The sequence below is a fragment of the Theropithecus gelada genome, chromosome 12 (assembly GCF_003255815.1).
Source record: "Theropithecus gelada isolate Dixy chromosome 12, Tgel_1.0, whole genome shotgun sequence".
Classification (NCBI taxonomy): Eukaryota; Metazoa; Chordata; class Mammalia; order Primates; family Cercopithecidae; genus Theropithecus; species Theropithecus gelada.
This window is the reverse complement of record NC_037680.1, coordinates 47,439,392-47,460,149: the sequence shown is the minus strand read 5'-3', so window position 1 is coordinate 47,460,149 and position 20,758 is coordinate 47,439,392. Positions and strand designations below refer to the sequence as shown.

General features: G+C 35.9%; 1 protein-coding gene across 2 annotated transcripts in view; it reads left to right on the top strand.

The window, feature by feature from the left end:
• TLK1 (tousled like kinase 1) overlaps nt 1–20,758 on the top strand; it is a 168,104-nt gene that overhangs the window by 119,040 nt on the left and 28,306 nt on the right. For both annotated transcript variants that reach the window (XM_025404800.1, XM_025404801.1), the window contains one exon: nt 10,896–10,962. In XM_025404800.1, coding sequence (XP_025260585.1) covers nt 10,896–10,962 — 67 coding nt within the window. The remainder of the gene's footprint in view (nt 1–10,895; nt 10,963–20,758) is intronic.

Genomic DNA, 20,758 nt, shown 5'->3' with positions numbered 1-20,758 from the left:
AGCTACCTCGGGGACTGAGGTGGGAGGATCACTTGAGCCTGGGAGGCCAGGGCTGCAGTGAGCCATGTTCATGCCATTGCACTTCAGCCTGGGTGACAGAGCGAGACCTCTGTCTCAAAAACAAGAGAAAACTCATCTATACACATCATAGTGAAATTTCAGAAAATTAAGGCAAAGAGAAAAAAATTCTTAAGCAGCCAGAGGGAAAAAAGACATATTGAAATAACAGTTTAGAGAGGATATTCAGGCAAACACCAACCAAAAGAAAGCTATATTAAATCAGACACAGTAAAATTTAAGGCAAAAAAAAAAAAATTATTAGAAATGAAATGGTTATTATAAACGGTTGAAATCACTAGGAAGCTGTAATAATTCTAAATTTATATAAATGTGATAACATGGCCTCAAGATAAATAAAAAACATAATAATAGATCCACAAATCATAATGGGAGATTTAAACACATTTCTTAGAAATAGAACATGTAGATAAAAATAAAGCACTACAAAACAAAACACGCGGTGCATGCAAGATTTAATGGGATTGGCAAACTTGAACCAATGGACATATATAGAATACCTCCCAACATCTGCAGAATACATGTTCTTTTAAAAATATTGACTATAAAAAAAAATTGGTTATAAAGCAAGCCTCGGCAAATTTCACAGGATTGAAAGTTTATGTAAGAGTGGTATTCTTTCTCCTTTAGTCATTTGGTAGAACTCTGGGATGAAAATGATTGAAATCATTATATATGTTCCCTGACCACAATGCAATTAGCTAGAAATCTGTAACTAAAAGCTAGTGGAAAAGTGCCAATGAAAATGAGGGAAAATTTTGAAATGAAAGATTTCAAAATATTTTGAAATGAATGTTAGTGAAAGTGCTACATAACAAAATTGATAAAATGAATATGAAACAGTATCTAGAGAGAAAATTACAGCTTTAGTTACGTATGTAAGAAAAGGAGAAAAACTAAAACTTTACAAACTAAGCATCTATTTCAATAAGTTAGAAAGAAAATGAGCAAGAGAATTAACCAAAGAAGGAAGAGGGAAAAGATAGCAGAAATTAGTGTAGGAAACACACATACAATACAGAAAATAAACCAGTTTTTTAAAAATAGTGTTAAAATTTTTGTAGGGGGAAAAACCTAATAAAACTAATATGACTGATTTTTTAAAACCACAGCCATCCCCAGGAATGAAAAAAGGAATATTTACTACTGTTTCTAGATATTTAAGGGAAACAACACATATAAAATTGCTTAAATTTGAAATCTTTGTGAAATTGACCCATTTACAGAAAAATGCAATGGAACCAAAACTGACAGTAGAAGAAACAAAATCCACATAGTTCTGTAACTATTAAATAAAATGAATCTGTAATTTAAACATTTATTCAGAGAAAAACTGCAGGTCCAAATAACTGCATCTAAGAATTCTATCAACGATTTAAGGATGAAATAGTGCCAGTCTTTTACAAACTGTTCTGAAGAACAGGAAAGGTAGATATGCTTCCCGCTTGTTTTCTGAGGTCAACATAGTCTTGATGCCAAAACTCAACAAAGACTGTACAAGAACGATAGTTACAGGCAAATCTCACTTGTAAAAATAAATGCACAAATCTTAAATAGTAACACAAACACAACGTATAAGATATAAAAATGCTAGTTTATGAAGACCCCAAGTTGGGTTTATGTTGGATGTGCAAGGTTGGTTATAGATTAGAAAAATATATGTAATTTTTCACATAAACAGAAAAATCATATGATTATCTTAATAGATAAAAATTTTTAAAAAATTAGATAAAATTTAACATTGATCTGTGACTAAAAGTCTTAGCAAACAAGCAGAAGATATTTCCTTAATCTGCAGTTTGCATTCCTTTTTACTTTTGCTTGAGTATCTCCATGCTGTACTCTTGGGTCATCATGCCTCTGTTTTTTTTTGTTTTGTTTTGTTTTGTTTTGAGATGGAGTTTCACTCTTGTTGCCCAGGCTGGAGTACAATGGCAGGATCTTGGCTCACTGCAACCTCTGCCTCCTGGGTTCAAGTGATTCTCCTGCCTCAGCCTCCCAAGTAGCTGGGACTACAGGCATGCGCCACTACGCCTGGCTAATTTTGTATTTTTAGTAGAGATGGGGTTTCTCCATTTGGTCAGGCTGGTCTTGAACTCCCGACCTCAGGTGATCCGCCCACCTCAGCCTCCCAAAGTGCTTGGATTACAAGCGTGAGCCACTGCGTCGGGCCCATCATGCCTCTTAATACCCCATTTCTTCTTCCTGTCCTCCTGCTGTTGCTTCTTTTTAATTTAGTTCAGATATTACCTTTTCTGTGACTTTTACTAGTTTCCTGCAAATAAAATGTTGTTTTTCCTTTCCTCTGTGTGTGCATAGCTGTATTATTCAAAGTAATTATCTTAAAATCAGCTGATGAGCAAACTTGATCCCATTTAAATCTAGCTTTTTTAAAGACTAGGATATGGCATTTTGGGAAAACCATTATTCTGCCTCCTGACCCCCAAAGATTCACATCCTTTCCACATGCAGAGTATATTCACCCTATTTCAACATCCCCGTTACAGTGTTGGCTCAAAGTCTAACGTCGCATCTAAATCCCATAAGCTCAAAGTTCCAATTCTCATCAAATAAATCAGATATGAGTGGGACTTGGGGTGTGATCCACCTTGAGACACAGTTTTTCTTCATCTGTGAAACTGAAACTCGAGAAGCAAGTTATCTCCTCCCACAGTACGATGGTGGGACAGGTATCTGATGACAGTTTATAGACATTCATGTTCAAAACACAAAGCAGTGGAAGGACATTCCTGTGGAATTTCAAAATCCATCCAAACTCCATTTGGTTTCAAGATCTGAGAATAATCTTTTATGGTGATCTTGTGCTTCTGCCTTTTGGGCACAGGGTTCTGTTCTCTAGGTTATCCTTTCTTTTTGATAACGTTTAGCCTGCTAACAACCTGTTTAAACTTTTTAGAAATTATGCCTTTTTTTTTTTTTTTTTTTTTTTTTTGAGACAGAGTCTCGCTCTGGGTTCAAGTGATTCTCCTGCTTCAGCCTCCCAAATAGCTGGGATTTACAGGCACCCACCACCATGCCAGGCTAAATTTTGTATTTTTAATAGAAACGGGGTTTCACCATGCTGGTTAGGCTGGTCTCGAACTCCTGACCTCAAGCAGTTCACCCGCCTTGGCCTCCCAAAGTGCTGGGATTACAGATGTGAGCCACTGTGCCCAGCCTTTAGAAATTAAGCTTCTTAAAATTCTAGCTTCTGTCCCCTGCCCAATTCCAAAGCCATTTCTGTGTTTTTAGGTATTTATTAAAGGAGCATTCTACTTCCAGGTAAGAAGTAATTTCTTATGGCTGCTGTAACAAATCACACAAACCTAGCTTTAACCAACAGAAATATTACCTTACTGTTTTAGCAATCACAAATCTGAAATGGGTTTCATTTGGGCTAAAATCAAGTTGTTAACAGGGCTATGTTACTTCTAGAGACTCTAGAAGAGAATCCATTTCCTTGCCTTTTCCAGCTTCTAAAAGCTGCCTACATTTTTTGGTTTATGATGCCCTTCTGTCTTCATAGCTAGCTGCGGCCAGTCAAATGTCTCACCTGTCATATTACTCTGTTTCTGACACTGCCGCCCCTTCCTTCTGGGCACACATGGGTAATGCAGAATAACTCCCTGTTTTACTGTCAGCTGATAAGCAACCTTAATTTCACCTGGTACCTTTCATTTTCCTTTTATTTATAACCTAACATATTCACATGTCTCAAGGATTAGAATATGGAAATCTTTGGCCATTATTTTGCATATCACGGTGGTACTTGGTGTGTAAGTCATTGTATTAGTTCGCTTTCACGCTGCTAATAAAGACATACCTGAGACCGGGCAAATTACAAAAGAAAGAGATATAATGGACCTAACAGTTCCGCATGGTTGGGGAGGCTTCACAATCATCGCAGAAGGTGAAAGGCATGTCTCACATGGTGGCAGACAAGAGAAGAGAGCTTGTATAGGGGAACTCCCCCCTGCCCTTTTTTTTTTTTGAGACGGAGTTTTGCTCTTTGCCCAGGCTGGAGTACAGTGGTACGATCTTGGCTCACCGCAATCTCTGCCTCCCGGGTTCAAGCAATTATCCCACCTCAGTCTCCTGAGTGGCTGGGATTACAGGTGCCTGCCACCAAGCCTGGCTGATTTTTTGTATTTTTAGTAGAGACGAGGTTTCGCCATGTTGGGCAGATTGGTCTGGAACTCCTGACCTCAGGTGATCTGCCCGCCTCGGCCTCCCAAAGTGCTGGGATTACAGGCATGAGCCACCAAGCCCAGCCGGAAACTCCCCTTTTTAAAGCCATCAGATCTTGTGAGACTTACTCACTGTCATGAGAACAGCATGGGAAAGACCTGCCCCCATGATTCAGTTACCTCCCACCAGGTCCCTCCCACAACATGTAGGAATTCAAGATGAGATTTGGGTGGGGACACAGCCAAACCATATCAGCCATTATACTTATACGAAGTGTAAGTACTTGCAATTCAATTTCTATTATGTTGTGAACATTTGGAGTCTTCATAAGAAAACTAGTTTCATCCCTCCCACAATCACCTATTTTTTTTCCTAGTGATAACATTTTTAAATTGAGATTAAATTCATATAACATACAAATAACCATTTTAAAATGTACAGTTCAGTGGCATTTAGTACATTCACATTGTTATATACCATCACTTCTCTCTAGTTTCAAAACTGTTCCCTTAACCCAGAGGAACACTCTGTGCACATTAAATAATCACTCCCTAGCCCTTTCTCTTCTCACCTCCAGTAGCAAATAATCAGTTTTCTTTCTCTGTGTATTTGCTTCTTCTGAATGTTTTATATAAAATGACTCATACCTTATGTGACCTTTTGTGTCTTTTACTTAGTATAAGTTTTCAAGGTATATTCATGTTGTAGCATGTAGCAGTACTTCATTCTTTTTATGGCTGAACAATACTCCATTGTGTGATTATGCACAATTTGTTTATCCATTCATTCATTGATGGACCTTTAGGTTGTTTCCACCCTTAGGTTATTATAAATAGTTCTGCTATAAACACCTGTCTACAAGTTTCTGTGTGGACTTATGTTTTGTTTTATCTATCTAGTACTGGGTATTATGGTAATTCTATGTCTTACCTTGTTCAAGAACTGCTTATTTTCCAGTCGGCACCGTTTTACATTCCCACCAGCATGACAGTTATCCCTATTTTTCTACATCCTTGACAATACTTTTTACTTTCCCATTTTAAAAATCATAACCATCCTGGTGGGTGTAAAGTGATATCTCACAGTGATTTTGATTTGCATTTCCCTAATGACTTAATGTTGTTGAACATCTTTTAATGTGTTTGCTGGACTTTATATATCTTGTTTGGAGAAATGTCTGTTCAAGTCTTTTGCTCATTTTTTCACGAGACTGTTTGTTATTTTGTTGTTGTGGGAGGTATTTGTTTCTTTTTTTTTGTATTCTGGATACTAAACTGTTATCAGATACATGATTTGCAGATATTTTCTGCTATTCTGTAAGTTGTCTTTTACTTTTTTGATAATATCCTTTGATGTACAGGAGTTTTTTATTTTCATGAGTACATAGTATTTGGTTGGTGCAAAAGTAATTGTGGTTTTTGCCACTGAAAGTAGGCCTACCAACCAATATATGGGGTACATGATATATTATGATACAGGCATACAATGTGTAATAATCACATCAGGGTAAATGGGGTATCCATGACCTCAAGCATTTATCATTTCTTTGTTATAAACATTCCAATTATACTCTTTTGGTTATTTAAAAATGTGCAATATAGTTTTGTTGACTGTGGTCATCCTCTTGTGTTACCAAATACTAGATCTTACTCATTCTATGTTTTTGCACCCATTAACCAACCCCACCTTTTGCCCCCCTTCCCACAGTCCTTTCCAGGCTCTAGTAACCGTCATCCTCTCTATCTCCATGAATTCAATTGTTTTAATTTTTAATGTTTTTAATTTTTACGAATTGTATTTTGTTGACTTTTGTTACTGTTGTTGCTTATGCTTTTGGTGACAAACCTAAGAATTTATTGCCAAATTTATAGTCATGAAGATTTACCCCTCTGTTATCTTCCCTTTGTTTTGTTTTGTTTTGTTTTGTTTTGAGACAGGATCTCGCTCTGTCACCCAGGCTGGAGTGCAGTGGCGCGATCTCAGCTCACTGCAACCTCTGCCTCCCAGGTTCAAGTGATTCTCCCGTCTCAGCCTCTCAAGTATCTAGAATTACAGGTGCCCACCACCACACCTGGCTAATTTTTGTATATTTAGTAGACAGAGTTTCACCATGTTGGCTAGGCTGGTTTTGAACTCCTGGCCTCAAGTGATCCACCTGCCTCAGCCTCCGAAAGTGCTGGCATTACAGGCATGAGCCACTGTGCCCAGCCTCCTGTGTTATCTTCTAATAGTTTTAGTTCCCATATTTAGGTCATTCATTTTCAGTTAATTTTTGTACACAGAGTGAAGTAGGGGTCCTACTCCATTATTTTGCATGTGGTTCTCTAGTTGTCCCCCCATTATTTGTTGATGAGATTATTCTTTCCTCATTGAATGGTCTTGGTACCCTTGTCAGAAATCAACTGGCCATAGATTTTTGGGTTTATTTCTGAATTCAAATCTGTTTCATAGGTATATATGTGTATTCTTATGGAAGTACCATACTTTTTGGAAGTCTCCAATCTGTGGACATAGGATATCTTTTCATCTGATTAGCTCTTTTTGAAATCCTTAGCAATATTTTGTAGTTTTTAGTAGGCAAGTCTCTCACCTCCTGGGTTAAATTGATTCTTAGGTATTATATTCTTTTGGATGCTATTGTAAATGTAATAGCTTCCTTAATATCCTTTTCAGGTTGTTCATTGCTGGTATATAGAAGTAACTGATTTTTGTGTATTGCTCTCCTATTCTGCCGCTTTGTCAAATTTATTTATTGTTTTAGTGATTTTTTTCTTGTGCATTTTCTGGGGATTTTCTAAATATAAAGGCATGTCATCTGCAAATACAGTTTTATTTCTTAGCTTGCAATTTAGATGTGTTTTATTTCTTCTCCTTACTGACTGCTCTGGTAGGACTTCCAGTGCAATATTGAATACCAGTGATGGAAGTAGATGTCCTTGTCTTTTTCCTGATATTAGGAGAAAATCTTTCCATTTTCACCATTAACTATGATGTTAGTTTTCTTGGGTTTTTTGTTGTTGTTGTTGTTTTCTTTTCTTGCTCTGTTGCCCAGGCTGGAGTGCAGTGGCACAATCTCAGCTCACTGCAACCTCTGCCTCCCAGGTTGAAGTGATTCTTATGCCTCAGCCTCCTGAGTAGCTGGGACTACAGGTGTGCACCACCACATCTGGCTAATTTTTGTTTAAGTGCCTCTAACAGTCTGTTTACCATAGCTTGTGTTTTTTGAGGCTTCAGGTTAATTCTTTGCTTAAACAGAATGTCTTTAAGACATTTAACACCAAATTTGTTTAAAATGAGTATTCCCTGTTTTTTTGGTATTTCGACTAACTTTTTAAAATACTGTCACCCCACGTTTCTGTTGAACTCTTTTAGAACACTTTAAAAATTTTTCATTTACTCAGACTTAGTATGGAAGATTATCAGGAGTCAAGTCCTATGTTTGGGGTTTAAATTTGTTAACTTTTAAAATATTATGTGTGCATAATAAAAATATTACATTGTTATGTGTGCATAATAAAAATATTTTTGTGTGTATATAATAAAAATATTAATAATTTAACTCATCAGATGTGAGTCTATGGGAAGAGATGGACTATATCTTTGCCTTATCTATGAATAAAAGATTTGCTAAGTAATTTAACCGACTGAATTGTTTGAGAGGGCAGGTTTTTTTAAAAGCATCTTATACACATAAAAGTATTGATAATTAAAAGCCACTGATGTGAACATTATCCTAGCTTAGCTCTTTTCATTCTGTGTCTAAAATCCTGTTTCTTTAAAGAAGATTGTTCCCAATTTCTTTTATCTAAATACGTAGATTTCTTTAAAAGTGTTTTTTATTAATACAAATGGACAGAGATTATCGAAGAAGCTACAATGTGTCAGATATTAATAATCCCTACTACTTCCTAGTAGGAGATGGAGAGAAAATGTAAGAAATGGCTCTTTTGTCATTTGGGGGTTTGCATTCTAATTGGCAAGACAAGACGCTGGCAGAGGAACTCTTACTGAGATTTGTGAATCCCAAAATTATATATATGTAAAATTTTCTGGGAAGAGTATTTATAACTTCCTTCAGATTTTTGTTTTGTTTTGTTTTTGTTTTGTTTTGTTTTGTTTTTTACGATCTCTGTGATTGTAAAATGGTAAGAATCACTGCCCTGGAAAGTGAGTAGCGTAACAACACACAACAACAAAATACCATTTCTCTCAAATTGCACAAAGTGTAGCCATGTGCATGTGTAGGAACTTTGCAGTTATATCTGATAGCCAGACCCCTTGGTAGGACAAAAATTTCAAGTAACTCAAGTCATGTACTAATTTTGGTTTAAGATATGCCAAATTTTAGCTGTTTTGTAATTCAGTAAAAATCTTAGTATAGAATTTCTATATAGAAACAAAACAAATTTAAATATCTTTTAAAAATTAGTTATGAGCCCATCCTATGACCTACTAGTGGACCTAAAACCATACTTTAAGAATATGAATTTATGATCCTGTTATACAGGGAAACTTCCTCTAGTGGCGTAAACCTATACCCATATCCAGAAGCTTTTTGCCAACATTCCTACATCTTTTCTTTTCTAGATTAGTTGAGATATTATACATTTTAGTTTTCAACCTCATTTTCTTTAGTATCACATTCCTCCTCCTCCCTCTCTCACTTCATCTACATTCACACTCCAGCATTTAATTCTCTAAATTTACTATAAGCAACTGCTGCATCTATCAACTATTGCTATATTCAGTGTAATAAAATCCAGTAGTTGTGTCACCCTAAAACTGGGTAGAGAGATTTAATTTAAAATTTTAATTTTTTTGGCTCTTAAGATGTTGCGAGTGGAATACTAACCGAATTTCTTGTTTTTGTTTATTTCCTTTGAATACTCCTTTTTTAGAATTAGTAAATATAATTAGCATCTAGCTAAAGGGAAACAGCATTTATGCTAAATGTTGCTGAGGGACTGAAACCAAACAGATCACACCTGAGTTAGGAGCTTAATGAAATAACCTCAGAACACATAAGTAAATTAAACAAGGGCTTGAATATGATAGATAAGAGCTATTCTTTAAAAGTTGGGGTATGGGCCGGTTGTGGTGGCTCACACTTGTAATCCCAGCACTGGGAGGCTGAGGTGGGTGGATCACTTGAAGCCAGGCATTCAAGACCAGCCTGGCCAACATGACAAAACTCCATCTCTACTAAAAATATAAAACTTAGCTAGGCATGGTGGCATATGCCTGTAGTCCCAGCTACTCTGGAAGCTGAGGTGGGAGAATTGCTTGAATTTGGGAGGTGGAGGTGCAGTGAGCTGAGATCATGGTTTCTGCACTCCAGCCTGGGCAACAGAGGGAGACCCTAATAAGTTCGTATTATGGTTCTGCATATATTAAACTGATTATTTTTCAAAGTTAGGTAAGAATATTTGAAATAATAAGATAACCATGAAGCACTTTGAAGACTTAAAGTCCTGTATCTATTTTTATTAAGATTTTGAAGTAGGTAGGCATGGTGGTGTACACCTGTACTCCCAGCTACTTGGGACACTGAGGCAGGAGAGTCACGTGAGCCCAGGAGTTCAAATTCAACCTGGACAGCAAAGCAAGACCCTATCTCTATATTTGGCGTATAAGAATATAGTGCTTTTTGGGGGGTGAGGGGAGATTGAGACAGGGTTTTGCTGTGTTGCCCAAGCTGGTCTGGAATTCCTGGGCTCCAGTGATCCACCTGCCTCAGCCTCCCAGAGTGCTGGGATTATAGGTGTGAGCCACTGCACCTGGCCAGAATTTAGTACTTTAACTAAAGTTTTAGCATTTTTTAAATCTTTCCTATTTACTCCCAACACACTGAAGCAGGGAAAGGAAAAATGTCTTTGTTTTTTTCCTCTTTTTAAGAACTGCCCAAACTGAACTGACTCCCTTTGCAGTGATTTCCCATTACTCTTAGAGTAAAACTGAAATTCTTTACTTTGCCTACAAATCTATACATAGTCTGTCTCCCCAGGTTGCTTCTCCTACTACTCACAACCTTTTTGACTACATCTAATTTACTCCCATTTTTTCTCTTCTATTTATATGCCAAGACTATTTTCATCTTAGAGTTTTAAACTTTCTATAACTCATGTCTAGAATATACTCCCCAGAGTCCTCTCGTGGTTGTCTTTTTGTATTTAGATGAAGGTCACCTCTCTAACACCCAGTCCAAATTAACGTAATGCGATTAGTCATTACCATACCATCCTTTTTTGCTTTCTTCATGACACTTACTGTTACTTAAACTTATTGATTTCATCACATGGGTTTTTTTAATACTTGCTTACCTCCAGAGTGTAAGCTCATACTAATATGTAAGGAGAAATTGTCTTGTTTTTCACTGTATCCTTAGGATATAAATTCTAGAACATCACTTGATAAATGGTACTCATTAAATCATTGTAGAATTAGTTAACTGTTTCATCTAAAAGTATTAAATATATTCTGAAGAATATCTCAAAGGATTTTTGTCTCATACATTTTGGGCTTAAAGTTGTCCACATTTTAGTATTTCCATTTGATTTTTATATTTTGCTAGTTGTTAATAAACTAAGTATTAATCTCAATATGTAGAATTAAAATTTCATTTTTGACAGGTTGACTTTGGCAGAATATCATGAACAGGAAGAAATTTTCAAACTTAGACTAGGACATCTCAAAAAGGTATGTGAAACATATGCTGCATTTTTAGTTCAATTTGCTACCAGAATTTGTGGGAAGTTGTGTTATATTAAAAGCCAAAATTTAAGAGAGTAAGATTTCAAATTAAACATTTCAGATTAAAAAGAGATGCATTAAAGTTACTTTATTTTATTTATTATTATTTTTGTTTTTTGAAACAGTCTCGCTGTCAGTCTGGAGTACAGTGGCACAATCTAAGCTCAGTGCAACCTCCACCTCCCTGGTTCAAGCAATTTTCATGCTTCAGCCTACTGAGTAGCTGAGATTACAGGCATGTGCCACCACACCTGGCTAATTTTTGTATTTTCAGTAGAGTGAGGGTTTCGTTGTGTTGGCCAGGCTGGTCTCAAACTCCTGGCTTCATGTGATACACCCGCCTTGGCCTCCCAAAGTGCTGGGATTACAGGCATGAGCTGTCACGCCCGGCCAAAATTACATTTTTATGTTGAGTATATTAAAATAACATTCGTTTATCTGTGTCAACTTAAAAATCTTGAGATGATGATATACCATGTCCTTGTAGTGGAGGAATGATTCTTGGACAGACCTCCAGAGTCTTCAGAGTATTCTATTTAAGTACTACCTTTTGGTAAAAAATACTTCATTTTAAAGAGGAAATCTAAAATTCTGTATTATGTTAATTTCATAATGAAATAGCAATTTTAAATAGCAAACTTATTTCTTCGGCTTATCTTTTAATTTGTTGCATGTGTGATGTTTCGATTAGGTGGTGTACATAGGAAAAAGCACTTAGTAATAGTATAAAGGGATAAAACTGAGAAAACACGTTTCTATGTGTTACTGTTGCAAACTTTTAAATAATGTATATCTTTCTACTTGTTTGTAAACTCTGAAATTGTAATCAGTTTATTGTTTTTACAGGTCTTAATTTTAGTTCAAATGATTTCAGAGAAGTAGTAATAACAGAGTAGGTTTTTTTCCCTCAAAATGAAGTTACCGACAGACATAAAATTCTATTTCTTTGACCCAATTTTTTGTGCTTTCTGCTTGTCAGGTTCTTTAAATTTTTTAAATAGGCTGAATTATAGGTAAAATTGAATGAGTGGAGATAGTATCTGTGAAGTTGTCTCCATGGGATCGGGTGAGGTAGGACAGAGAAACCCATTCTGATAGCAGCTACTATTACACTGCATACTAATTTGTTTTGGAAATGTTATTAATATGCTGGGGACTCCTACCATTTAATTATAGGGAATAGAAAATTATTATATATAATTTGCATTAGTATCCTTTAATATGCTATATCTGTCTAGGCCAACTGCCCAGAAAGCTTCAACCTAAACTACTTGAACAGTGAATTCAAAAATGATTTATTTTGGTCTTTTTGTTTTTTAAGTAGTTCTATTTTGTTCTATTGCAATTATTGACTGCTTTTCCTGCTCTTTGAGACTTAGTTGACAACTTCAGTCTATTCTCTATAATAGATGGAGCTATAGAACTATCGTAATCGTTCTATGATAATGATAGAACCATGTAAAGGAACTATAGAAGGGAAAAGGGAATTTTTAGTACAGGATGAGTCATAAGTATCTGTGTGCCCACCTAAACTGTTTTTATAATGAGTTCATAAGGGCCTATGCTTGATGTCTCATGTAAAGATTTATCAGTTATTTTCTAACCAGCCTGTGGTGATAAAGGAATACTTAGTGATTCCAAGATGTACTTGAGAGTTTTATTGAAGGGTTATTATTTTCACATGTAATACCAAATTTCAGATTACTCTTTCTAAATGATGACATTTTACATGTGCACCTTATTTTATGAAAATCTGTTATAAAATCTGAAATTGTAAAGCAGTTAAATTCAGAATTAGCTATTTGTATTACAAAAAGTACACTTTGAAAAGGCTTCAAAGGAGGGTTTGTTTTTGTTTTTGGTTGATTGGTTTTAAAGCTTTCCTGGTACTTTGAAAACACTGGTTTCTGTGAAAAACACTTTTCTAACATAAGGTATACTTAATGTCCAAATATTATATAGACATTTGTAAAATGTTGTAGAACACTAAACCTTCTAACCTTCGTATTCTCCTCCTTCCCAGTGTTTGACTTCTATATTTTTCGTATTTACTTACTCTTCCCTATAACTATCCCTTCCATAATCTTTTTCCTGCTTTTTTTTTTCTAGCTTTTATCAGATTTACTGAGCTGTCTTAGATTTCTAACTTTATCTTCTTTTTAACTAATTTACAACATAAATTTTCTTTTCTTTGACCTTCATCGTGGAATATTTTGGGGAAATGGATTAACAATAATGCTGAAACATACTCTCATGTCATGAATACCCAGATTTTCTTCTGAGAGACTATTTTGGGTGAGAAGAATGAGTGTATTATAAAGAAAGTGGCCAGTAGTACATACAGGGAACAAAATTAAGCAAGTAATGTCACCTTAGAGCATAAATAGCAGTTGCCTGCTTAGAACTGAGTATTAATTTTTGAGTTATACAATTAAAAAATAATAAGCAATGTTACATGTATACAAATAAGTTATTTGGTATTCTGAAGCACGGTGGGAAAAAAGGTCATTCTGTTTTCTAAAAAAGATTAAACAGACTTTTAACACACACAGGACAGGCTTGAGTCAAAAGAAAAGATATTATCACTTCTGTCTTATCAGCTTCTGGGTTTATTAAGCAGACATGAACTGTACTCCAACTTGTAAGTATACAGCTTCTACCATAGGCTGGATCTGAATATTTGATGCCCCTTGTATCCTGCACAGGAAATATAACCAGTCAGTTTGTGGTTTAGATTTGGAGCCTGGCATACTTTTGCATTAGCACAGGTGACTCTCTTGCTCTTTGTCCCTTCAATAAATTCTTAACATTAAGCAGAATTAATTATTAGACTAACTTTCTTAGCACTGAAGGACGAAAGTTCATGGAGGAAACCCATGGCATATGGACATATGAGAATAGACAGGCCTGTTTACTTTTTCTTGAAGTGGATAATTTATGACATGCATTGTGTTTCATAATGATAATCACTATAATTGAAAAGCTAAACTAAAATATGAAAAAGTATGTTTACCTTTGAATAAATCACAAAGTTTAGTTCATATTTTATACTGTTCTTCAGGGTTAGAAAAATAATAAATCCAAACATAGCCTTAGTCTGTTATCCAAAGTGTGATAGAGTAAGGAATGAGAGTCAGGCAGAAACCTCCAAAAGTAAGTACTTGGCTAAAATAAATAGGTGTTGCTAGTTACTACCAAAAAGTAAATGTAAACTTACTTACGGGCTTATTAATTTTTCTCTTCTGAGATTAGGGAAATCACTGTGGAGCATCACTTTTTTTTCCCCTCAACTGTATCAAGAATTCTTTTATCTAATATTTATTGTTTTAGTTGTTCCCAGTTTATGCAGTCGTTGCTCACCTATTTATTAAGTGACTTACTGCCATACTCTGCCTGACACAGGCATAATTCAAATTCCCATTTTAATGGAATTACATATTACTTTTTATAGACTTTGAAGCTTTAGCCATTTTTGAGTGAACATTAATTACACCTTTTTGAATGCCCAGATCTATATATACTTCCTCTGGAGTAATACCACCAGTAAGTGACAAAGCCAAAACTTGAACCATTCCCAGTCCTATTTCAATACTGTACCCATGTGATTAATTCCTAGAATTATTTTGTTGTAGACTAATAGTAAGTTGATTCATTGTATTCAGAAAAATTAATTCATTGTGGTTTTCCTTGCATCTCTGTTAAGTACTGGACTGTTTGCTTTTCCCTAAGTTTTTTTTTTGATGTATTGGGGGGTGAACATACTATTTCATTTTCATTACAGATAAAGGAGAACAGTTTTAAGTTAATTATTTTTCATACACATTCTTTTTCATTCTCTTTCACATATTTTCTTCCTTGGGCATTATGTTAGTGACCATTGTATGAACTACAATATTTCTTTGTTATTAACTAAGTTAATATATTGATTTTCACTCAATTTATTTTTAAAGGTCAGTCAACAAAGACCTTTTAAAAAAACATTTTTTAATAAAAACTCAAATAATTTTAAAATATATCTTAAGGAATTCTTAGAATAGAACTGTATAATAGAATATATGGAGACTATACAAATTATTCCTGAAAGTATTTCAGAAGGAACAAGTAACTTTTTTAGTCATCATTAATTATATACAGACTTCCCCAGTTATTAATAAAAGCTTGTAGTTGTGAAGAGAGTAATTTCCTATCTTTAAAAAGTTGTTAATTTGAGGCAAAGCTTCTAATGATCCTATTTTATCTACCTGTGCCCATGTGGAGTTGTGGGTTCAAGGAAACAAACCAAAAACCTGCTGGCTCTTATAGTTGATCAGGTTTTGATATCTGTCTCTGATAAATTCAAATTATGGGAAAACAATTTATCTTTGTGATTCAGAAGCTCTGCTAGGTTGATTATATAGTCAGATCTTTATTCTGGAGTTGAAGAAAAAGGTATGGATTTGCTTTCAAGGATTGTCACTAAATTAACACATAAAACTAAAAATAAAATACAATCAATCCCTGCAAAATTAAATGCCTTGAAATGTCCATATTTTTAAAAAGATACAAGTTACTAGTCATAATACCCCAGACTGATGAGTAAATGAGAATTTTGAAAGTTATTAGGTTCAGTAACTATGTCTTGAGACTACTGCAGCTCAAGTTTGTGATATGAACAACATGTGGGTATGTTACTCTTTATTTTCTTGTCTTCAAATTTTTTTGTCTTCTTGATTTTAAATATTTGATTAGTTGGAGAGAATGTGTTTAGAAAGTGTGACATCTCAGTATGGAGTATTAAATAGTGTAGTAGGGATTGGCTTTAATGTGTGTGTTTTGGTATGTGTGTGTGTGGGAGTGCATTTGACTTATGAGCCCTGAATATAAGTGCCAGAGTTTTATTTGAAAAACATAACCAATTTGTAATTGAAACAGGATTAGTCAAGAATCATCAGCACCAACACAAATGTATCTTTGCAGACCGAAGGAATCAGCTAAACAATTTACAGTCATCTCAATCTCTACTAAAACAAAAATCACATCCAACATGCCACCTGACACCATTTCTTTCTCTCTCTCTCCTTTGCTCCTTGCGATGTGGCATTCATCTCTCCTTGTGCCTCCGTTCTGAAGAGATAACAGTATAGCAACAACTCTGCCACTGAAATCCTGTTCTCTGATCGATATTGGCACCTGCAAAGAGAAACAACCAGTAACAGGCAGCAGCAGCATCAGTATTAATCTTCCATGATGAAATCTTTACAGGTCAAGAACAAGTACACAGCTCTTTTCTCACTCCTTCACAGTGGACCATGCAACTAGTTGAAATGGAAGACAATGGATTGTCTACAAGCCTTTTGAACAGTGGAGAATACAGGGCGTTGGCTTTAGGTGAATTGACCCCCAAATATTCTTGAAGTTTGGTGTCCCCATTGGTCTTTCTTTCTAGAACACCATTGTCATCTGACTTATCAAACCCTTAGTATGACCACAAAGAATAAGTTTGCATATGTGACATTTTTTGTCACTTTAGGTTTGAATGAAAATAATGAGCAGTATAATGCTAGAGGGCTTAATCTTTAAACCTATTGTTCATCTTTATATTTATAGCCATGACTGGAAGAAATCTTCTAGGAATTCTCTCAGTTAAAGCCAACTACATTGTACATGATGTTTCCGTAGAACCTGACACAGGATGCTGCTTGTGTAGGCAGTTTTCAGTGGAATTCTGGGAAAAGTACACTATACTAGAAAAAGTCGTGATTAAGCCCATGAAGAATGTTGAAAGATTCCTGATTTCTTGGTGTGTGTGTGTATGTGTGTGCGCGCGTGTGCAAGAAAGGTGCCAAGAAGAGTGCTGGAATTCTAACTTTACAATTTGTCCTTACTACTATTTTCCATTTAAAAATGAGTAGTTGTCCTAAAAAGATGACTGTGGTGAGAGAACATTAAATAGCTGTAGATGGGAAAACTCATTAGTGTTTATGTTCTTATCTCTTACTCACATTTGGACCTACAAACTATCCTGGCTCTATTTTTCCCTATTTATAATCACACAACCTTAACTTGGTAGTAGATAATGTTCAGCTACCAAAATGAAAATGTAGAGGTAAAAGGTGTTTTACTTCCCCTTTGTGTGTGTGTGTGTGTGTGTGTGTGTGTGTGTGTGTTTTTTTGCCCAGGCTGGAGTGCGGTGGCACAATCTTGGCTTACTGCAACCTCCACCTCCCAGTTTCAAGCGATTCTCCTGCTTCAGCCTCCTGAATAGCTGGGATTACAGGTGTGCGCTATCATGCCTGGCTAATTTTTATATGTATTTTTAGTAGAGATGAGGTTTCACCATGTTGGTCAGGCTGGTCTGGAACTCCTGACCTTGTGATCTGCCCGCCTCAGCCTCCCAAAGTGTTGGGATTACAGGCATGAGTCACCGTGCCTGACCCACAGTGTTTAGTATTAATCCTGTTGTTATACAGGCAATGGAATTTAAAACATTTTGGAAAGAATCTTAGAAATCATGTTAGCCATCAGCAGGGTTTGTAATTCAGATCTGTAAATTCAGTTCAGAGTTAACTTTCACAAAAAAGAGAAAACAGTTGCTTGGCTACCAGCCCTTCCCAATCATAACTAAATCCATGCCATATGCATTATGAGTCTGTAGAAGACTAGGTTTAAAAGGAAGCAGAGCCAGGCGTGGTGGCTCATGCCTGTAATCCCAGCACTTTGGGAGGCAGAGGCCAGAGGAGCACTTCAGCCCAGGAGTTGGAAATCTTGTCTCTACCAAAAAAAAAAAGTTGAGGCGGGGAGGCAGAAACGAAAACTGGAAGAAGGACTGCAGTACACTACACGAAGGCATCGCACCAGTGTGTGCTCAGGCTTGGTGTCAGCCCCTTGGTTAGTGTGGAACATTACAGAATTTCACTCCTATAATACAGCAGCTGTAAATATTTTTAAGACAAGTGTGCTAGATATTTAAATTTTGCCAATCAGTTGAATTCTTAAACATTTATTTGATGCTGGGGAGGTAGTTTTTGTTTTGTTTTGTTATAATAGAGGAACTGACAGAATTAAAACCTGCCTATTTTAACAGTCATTCCAAGTTATGGGTATTAATGTACATATTTATGCATTTGAAGGGAGAATAAACCATTACCCCCTCCACACACACACCCAGAAAAACAGGAAATGAAGTGTGTAGAGAGCAAAACATTGAGTAAAGGTACTAATTTTCTAAGCTAGTTGAACACACCTGAGGTGATACAGTATGCTCTCATCAGTAATAAGACACTTTAGTGATTGGGGATGGGAGTGGAGGGAACACTTATATAATTAGGAAAGAAAGCCGCCAGTATTTAATGATCTTTGTCTTTTCTCATTCTCCTACCCTTCTCCCCAGTCTACACAATTATTCTCAAGCAAAAATATGATTATGGTGCAATAGTTTCAAAATTCAGACCTGCTTTGTCTAGGTGGTTATTTTGATTGGTTGGTTGGTTGGTTGGCTGGCTTTTACTTTTATTGGTTCATATCTCACACATTCATATTTAGGATATGGGAAAGCATATAATACGGTGACATAATAAGGATAAATTCGAAATAAATTGCTAATTTTCTCAATTTTTTTTTGCACTGCCCTTTGTTTTTAATTAGCTTTTTTTTTTTTTTTTTTTAAAGTCAGTCTCGCTGTGTCACCAAGGCTGGAGTGCAGTGGCGCAATCTGGGCTCACTGCAACCTCCAACTCCTGGGTTCAAGCGATTCTCCTGCCTCAGCCTTCCAAGTACCTGGGACTACAGGCTCCTGCCACCATGCCCGGCTGATTTATATATTTTTAGTAGAGACGCGGTTTCACTATGTTGGCCAGGCTGGTCTCAAACTCCTGACCTCGTGAGCCGCCCACCTCGGCCTCCTGAAGTGCTGGGATTATAAGCATGAACCACTGCACCCGGCCCTTAATTAGATTTTAATAGTGCCTTTTGTTAATCTCACCTTTTGCTTTCTTGGTGGTAAACTTTTAGAATGGCATTATAAATAGTTTGTGAAATTAAAATTTAATTTTTTTAGGACTTAGAGATGTTAACTTTTAAGGGATTAATATTGTTCACATTACTAAAGTAAATTTGGTGTTAAATTGTGTTTTTTTTTTTTTTTTTTCTGAGACGGAGTCTCACTCTGTCATCCAGGCTGGCTGGAGTGCAGTGATGTGATCTTGGCTCACTGCAACCTTGGTCTCCTGGGTTATAGTGATTCTTGTGCCTCATCCTCCCGAGTAGCTGGGGTTGCAGGCAAGCGCCATCATGTCTAGCTAATCTTTGTATTTTTAGTAGTGAAAGGGTTTCGCCATGTTGGCCAGGCTGGTCTCGAACTCATGACCTCAGGTGATCCACCAGCCTCGGTTTTCCAAAGTGCCGGGATTACAAGCGTGAGCCACCGCACCTGGCTGGTGTTAAAACCTCATTCTGAACTGATTTTCTTAATCAAGTGTTGTTATGGTGACTAGACTGTTCCAAGCTATATTCTTCTACCAACTCCCAAAGGTTATAGGCACGCTGAGAATAATACATCAAAATACTTCCTATTTTATCTTGGCTTTATGAGAAGGCAGTTCTTAGAAATTGAGTTTTTTGGTAGAGAGAATATGTAACATGTATTCAGGATTTGCTAAATAACTTTAAACTAGCAAGTTTAATTTTTTCAGGAAATGTATTGGCTTTACATATAAAAATGTGTTTTATAACTTTTTAAGCCTTATAGTTTTAATGCCTACCATATTTCATACTTTTTAATAATTGCCTTTTGAAAAAAAATGCCATTATGAGAAATGTTCCAAAATACTCCAGATTCATCTGCGATTTTCTTTTCTTTTTTAAAAACATCTCCCTCACATAGGAACCACCTATCATTTTTAACCTGGAATTTTACAGAAATTCTGCATTGCTGCAGCCTACATTTGACTTATAGACTTGAGCCAGAGGAATATTAAGTTGCCATAAGAGACTTTGATTACAAATAGAAAGCATTTCTATGCTGAAGATCTGGTGAGGGACAAAGTCTTCTAGTGAAGTTGCTGTGGGATTTATCCGTACACATTTATTTTTTATTTTTAATTGTTAGAAGGTAGTGTTTTTTGCAGATTACTTAAACAATGAGACAGTGTTGAGATCTGTTGTATACCTGTCTGACTTGGCTTTTTATGTGAGAGTGTTAGATTTTATTTTAAAATACTGTTAAAATAGCTATAGTATGTATTGTTAAATTTTCCATTGTATTTTTTGTTTAAACAGAAAAGAGCCATGTCCTTTTATTGTGTATTTAATTGCCAAACCTACCTCTCTCTTTAATACACTCTGTTCTTATTTATGTCTCTTCATTGTAATAGCCTACAGAGACCAGTTCATTTCTGGAGATGCTATTTGTCTCTTTGTTTCTTCTAGATTTTCTCTGCTTTCGTTAACTGCTCAACTAGTGTATGAATTCAGGACTGAAACTTGGTGTTCTTACTAAGCACAACTTAGCTGATTGGATTGTCTCCTTTCAGTGTACTCATCTGGCCTAGTTTTGCTATGAGTTTGAGGATTCTATTCTGTGATGAATTCAGATCAATTGTAAGCCTAGTTAATCCTGTCTTCTCCTGAACCCTTGGAAAAAGAGTAATTCTGAGGATGGCCCAGAGGTTAATGTCAGTCTCAGGCAAGGAGAATGTAGGCTACTGTATAGATCTTTGGAAATGATCTGTAGCAAAGATAAGTTAGTTGTTCAAACTATTGTACC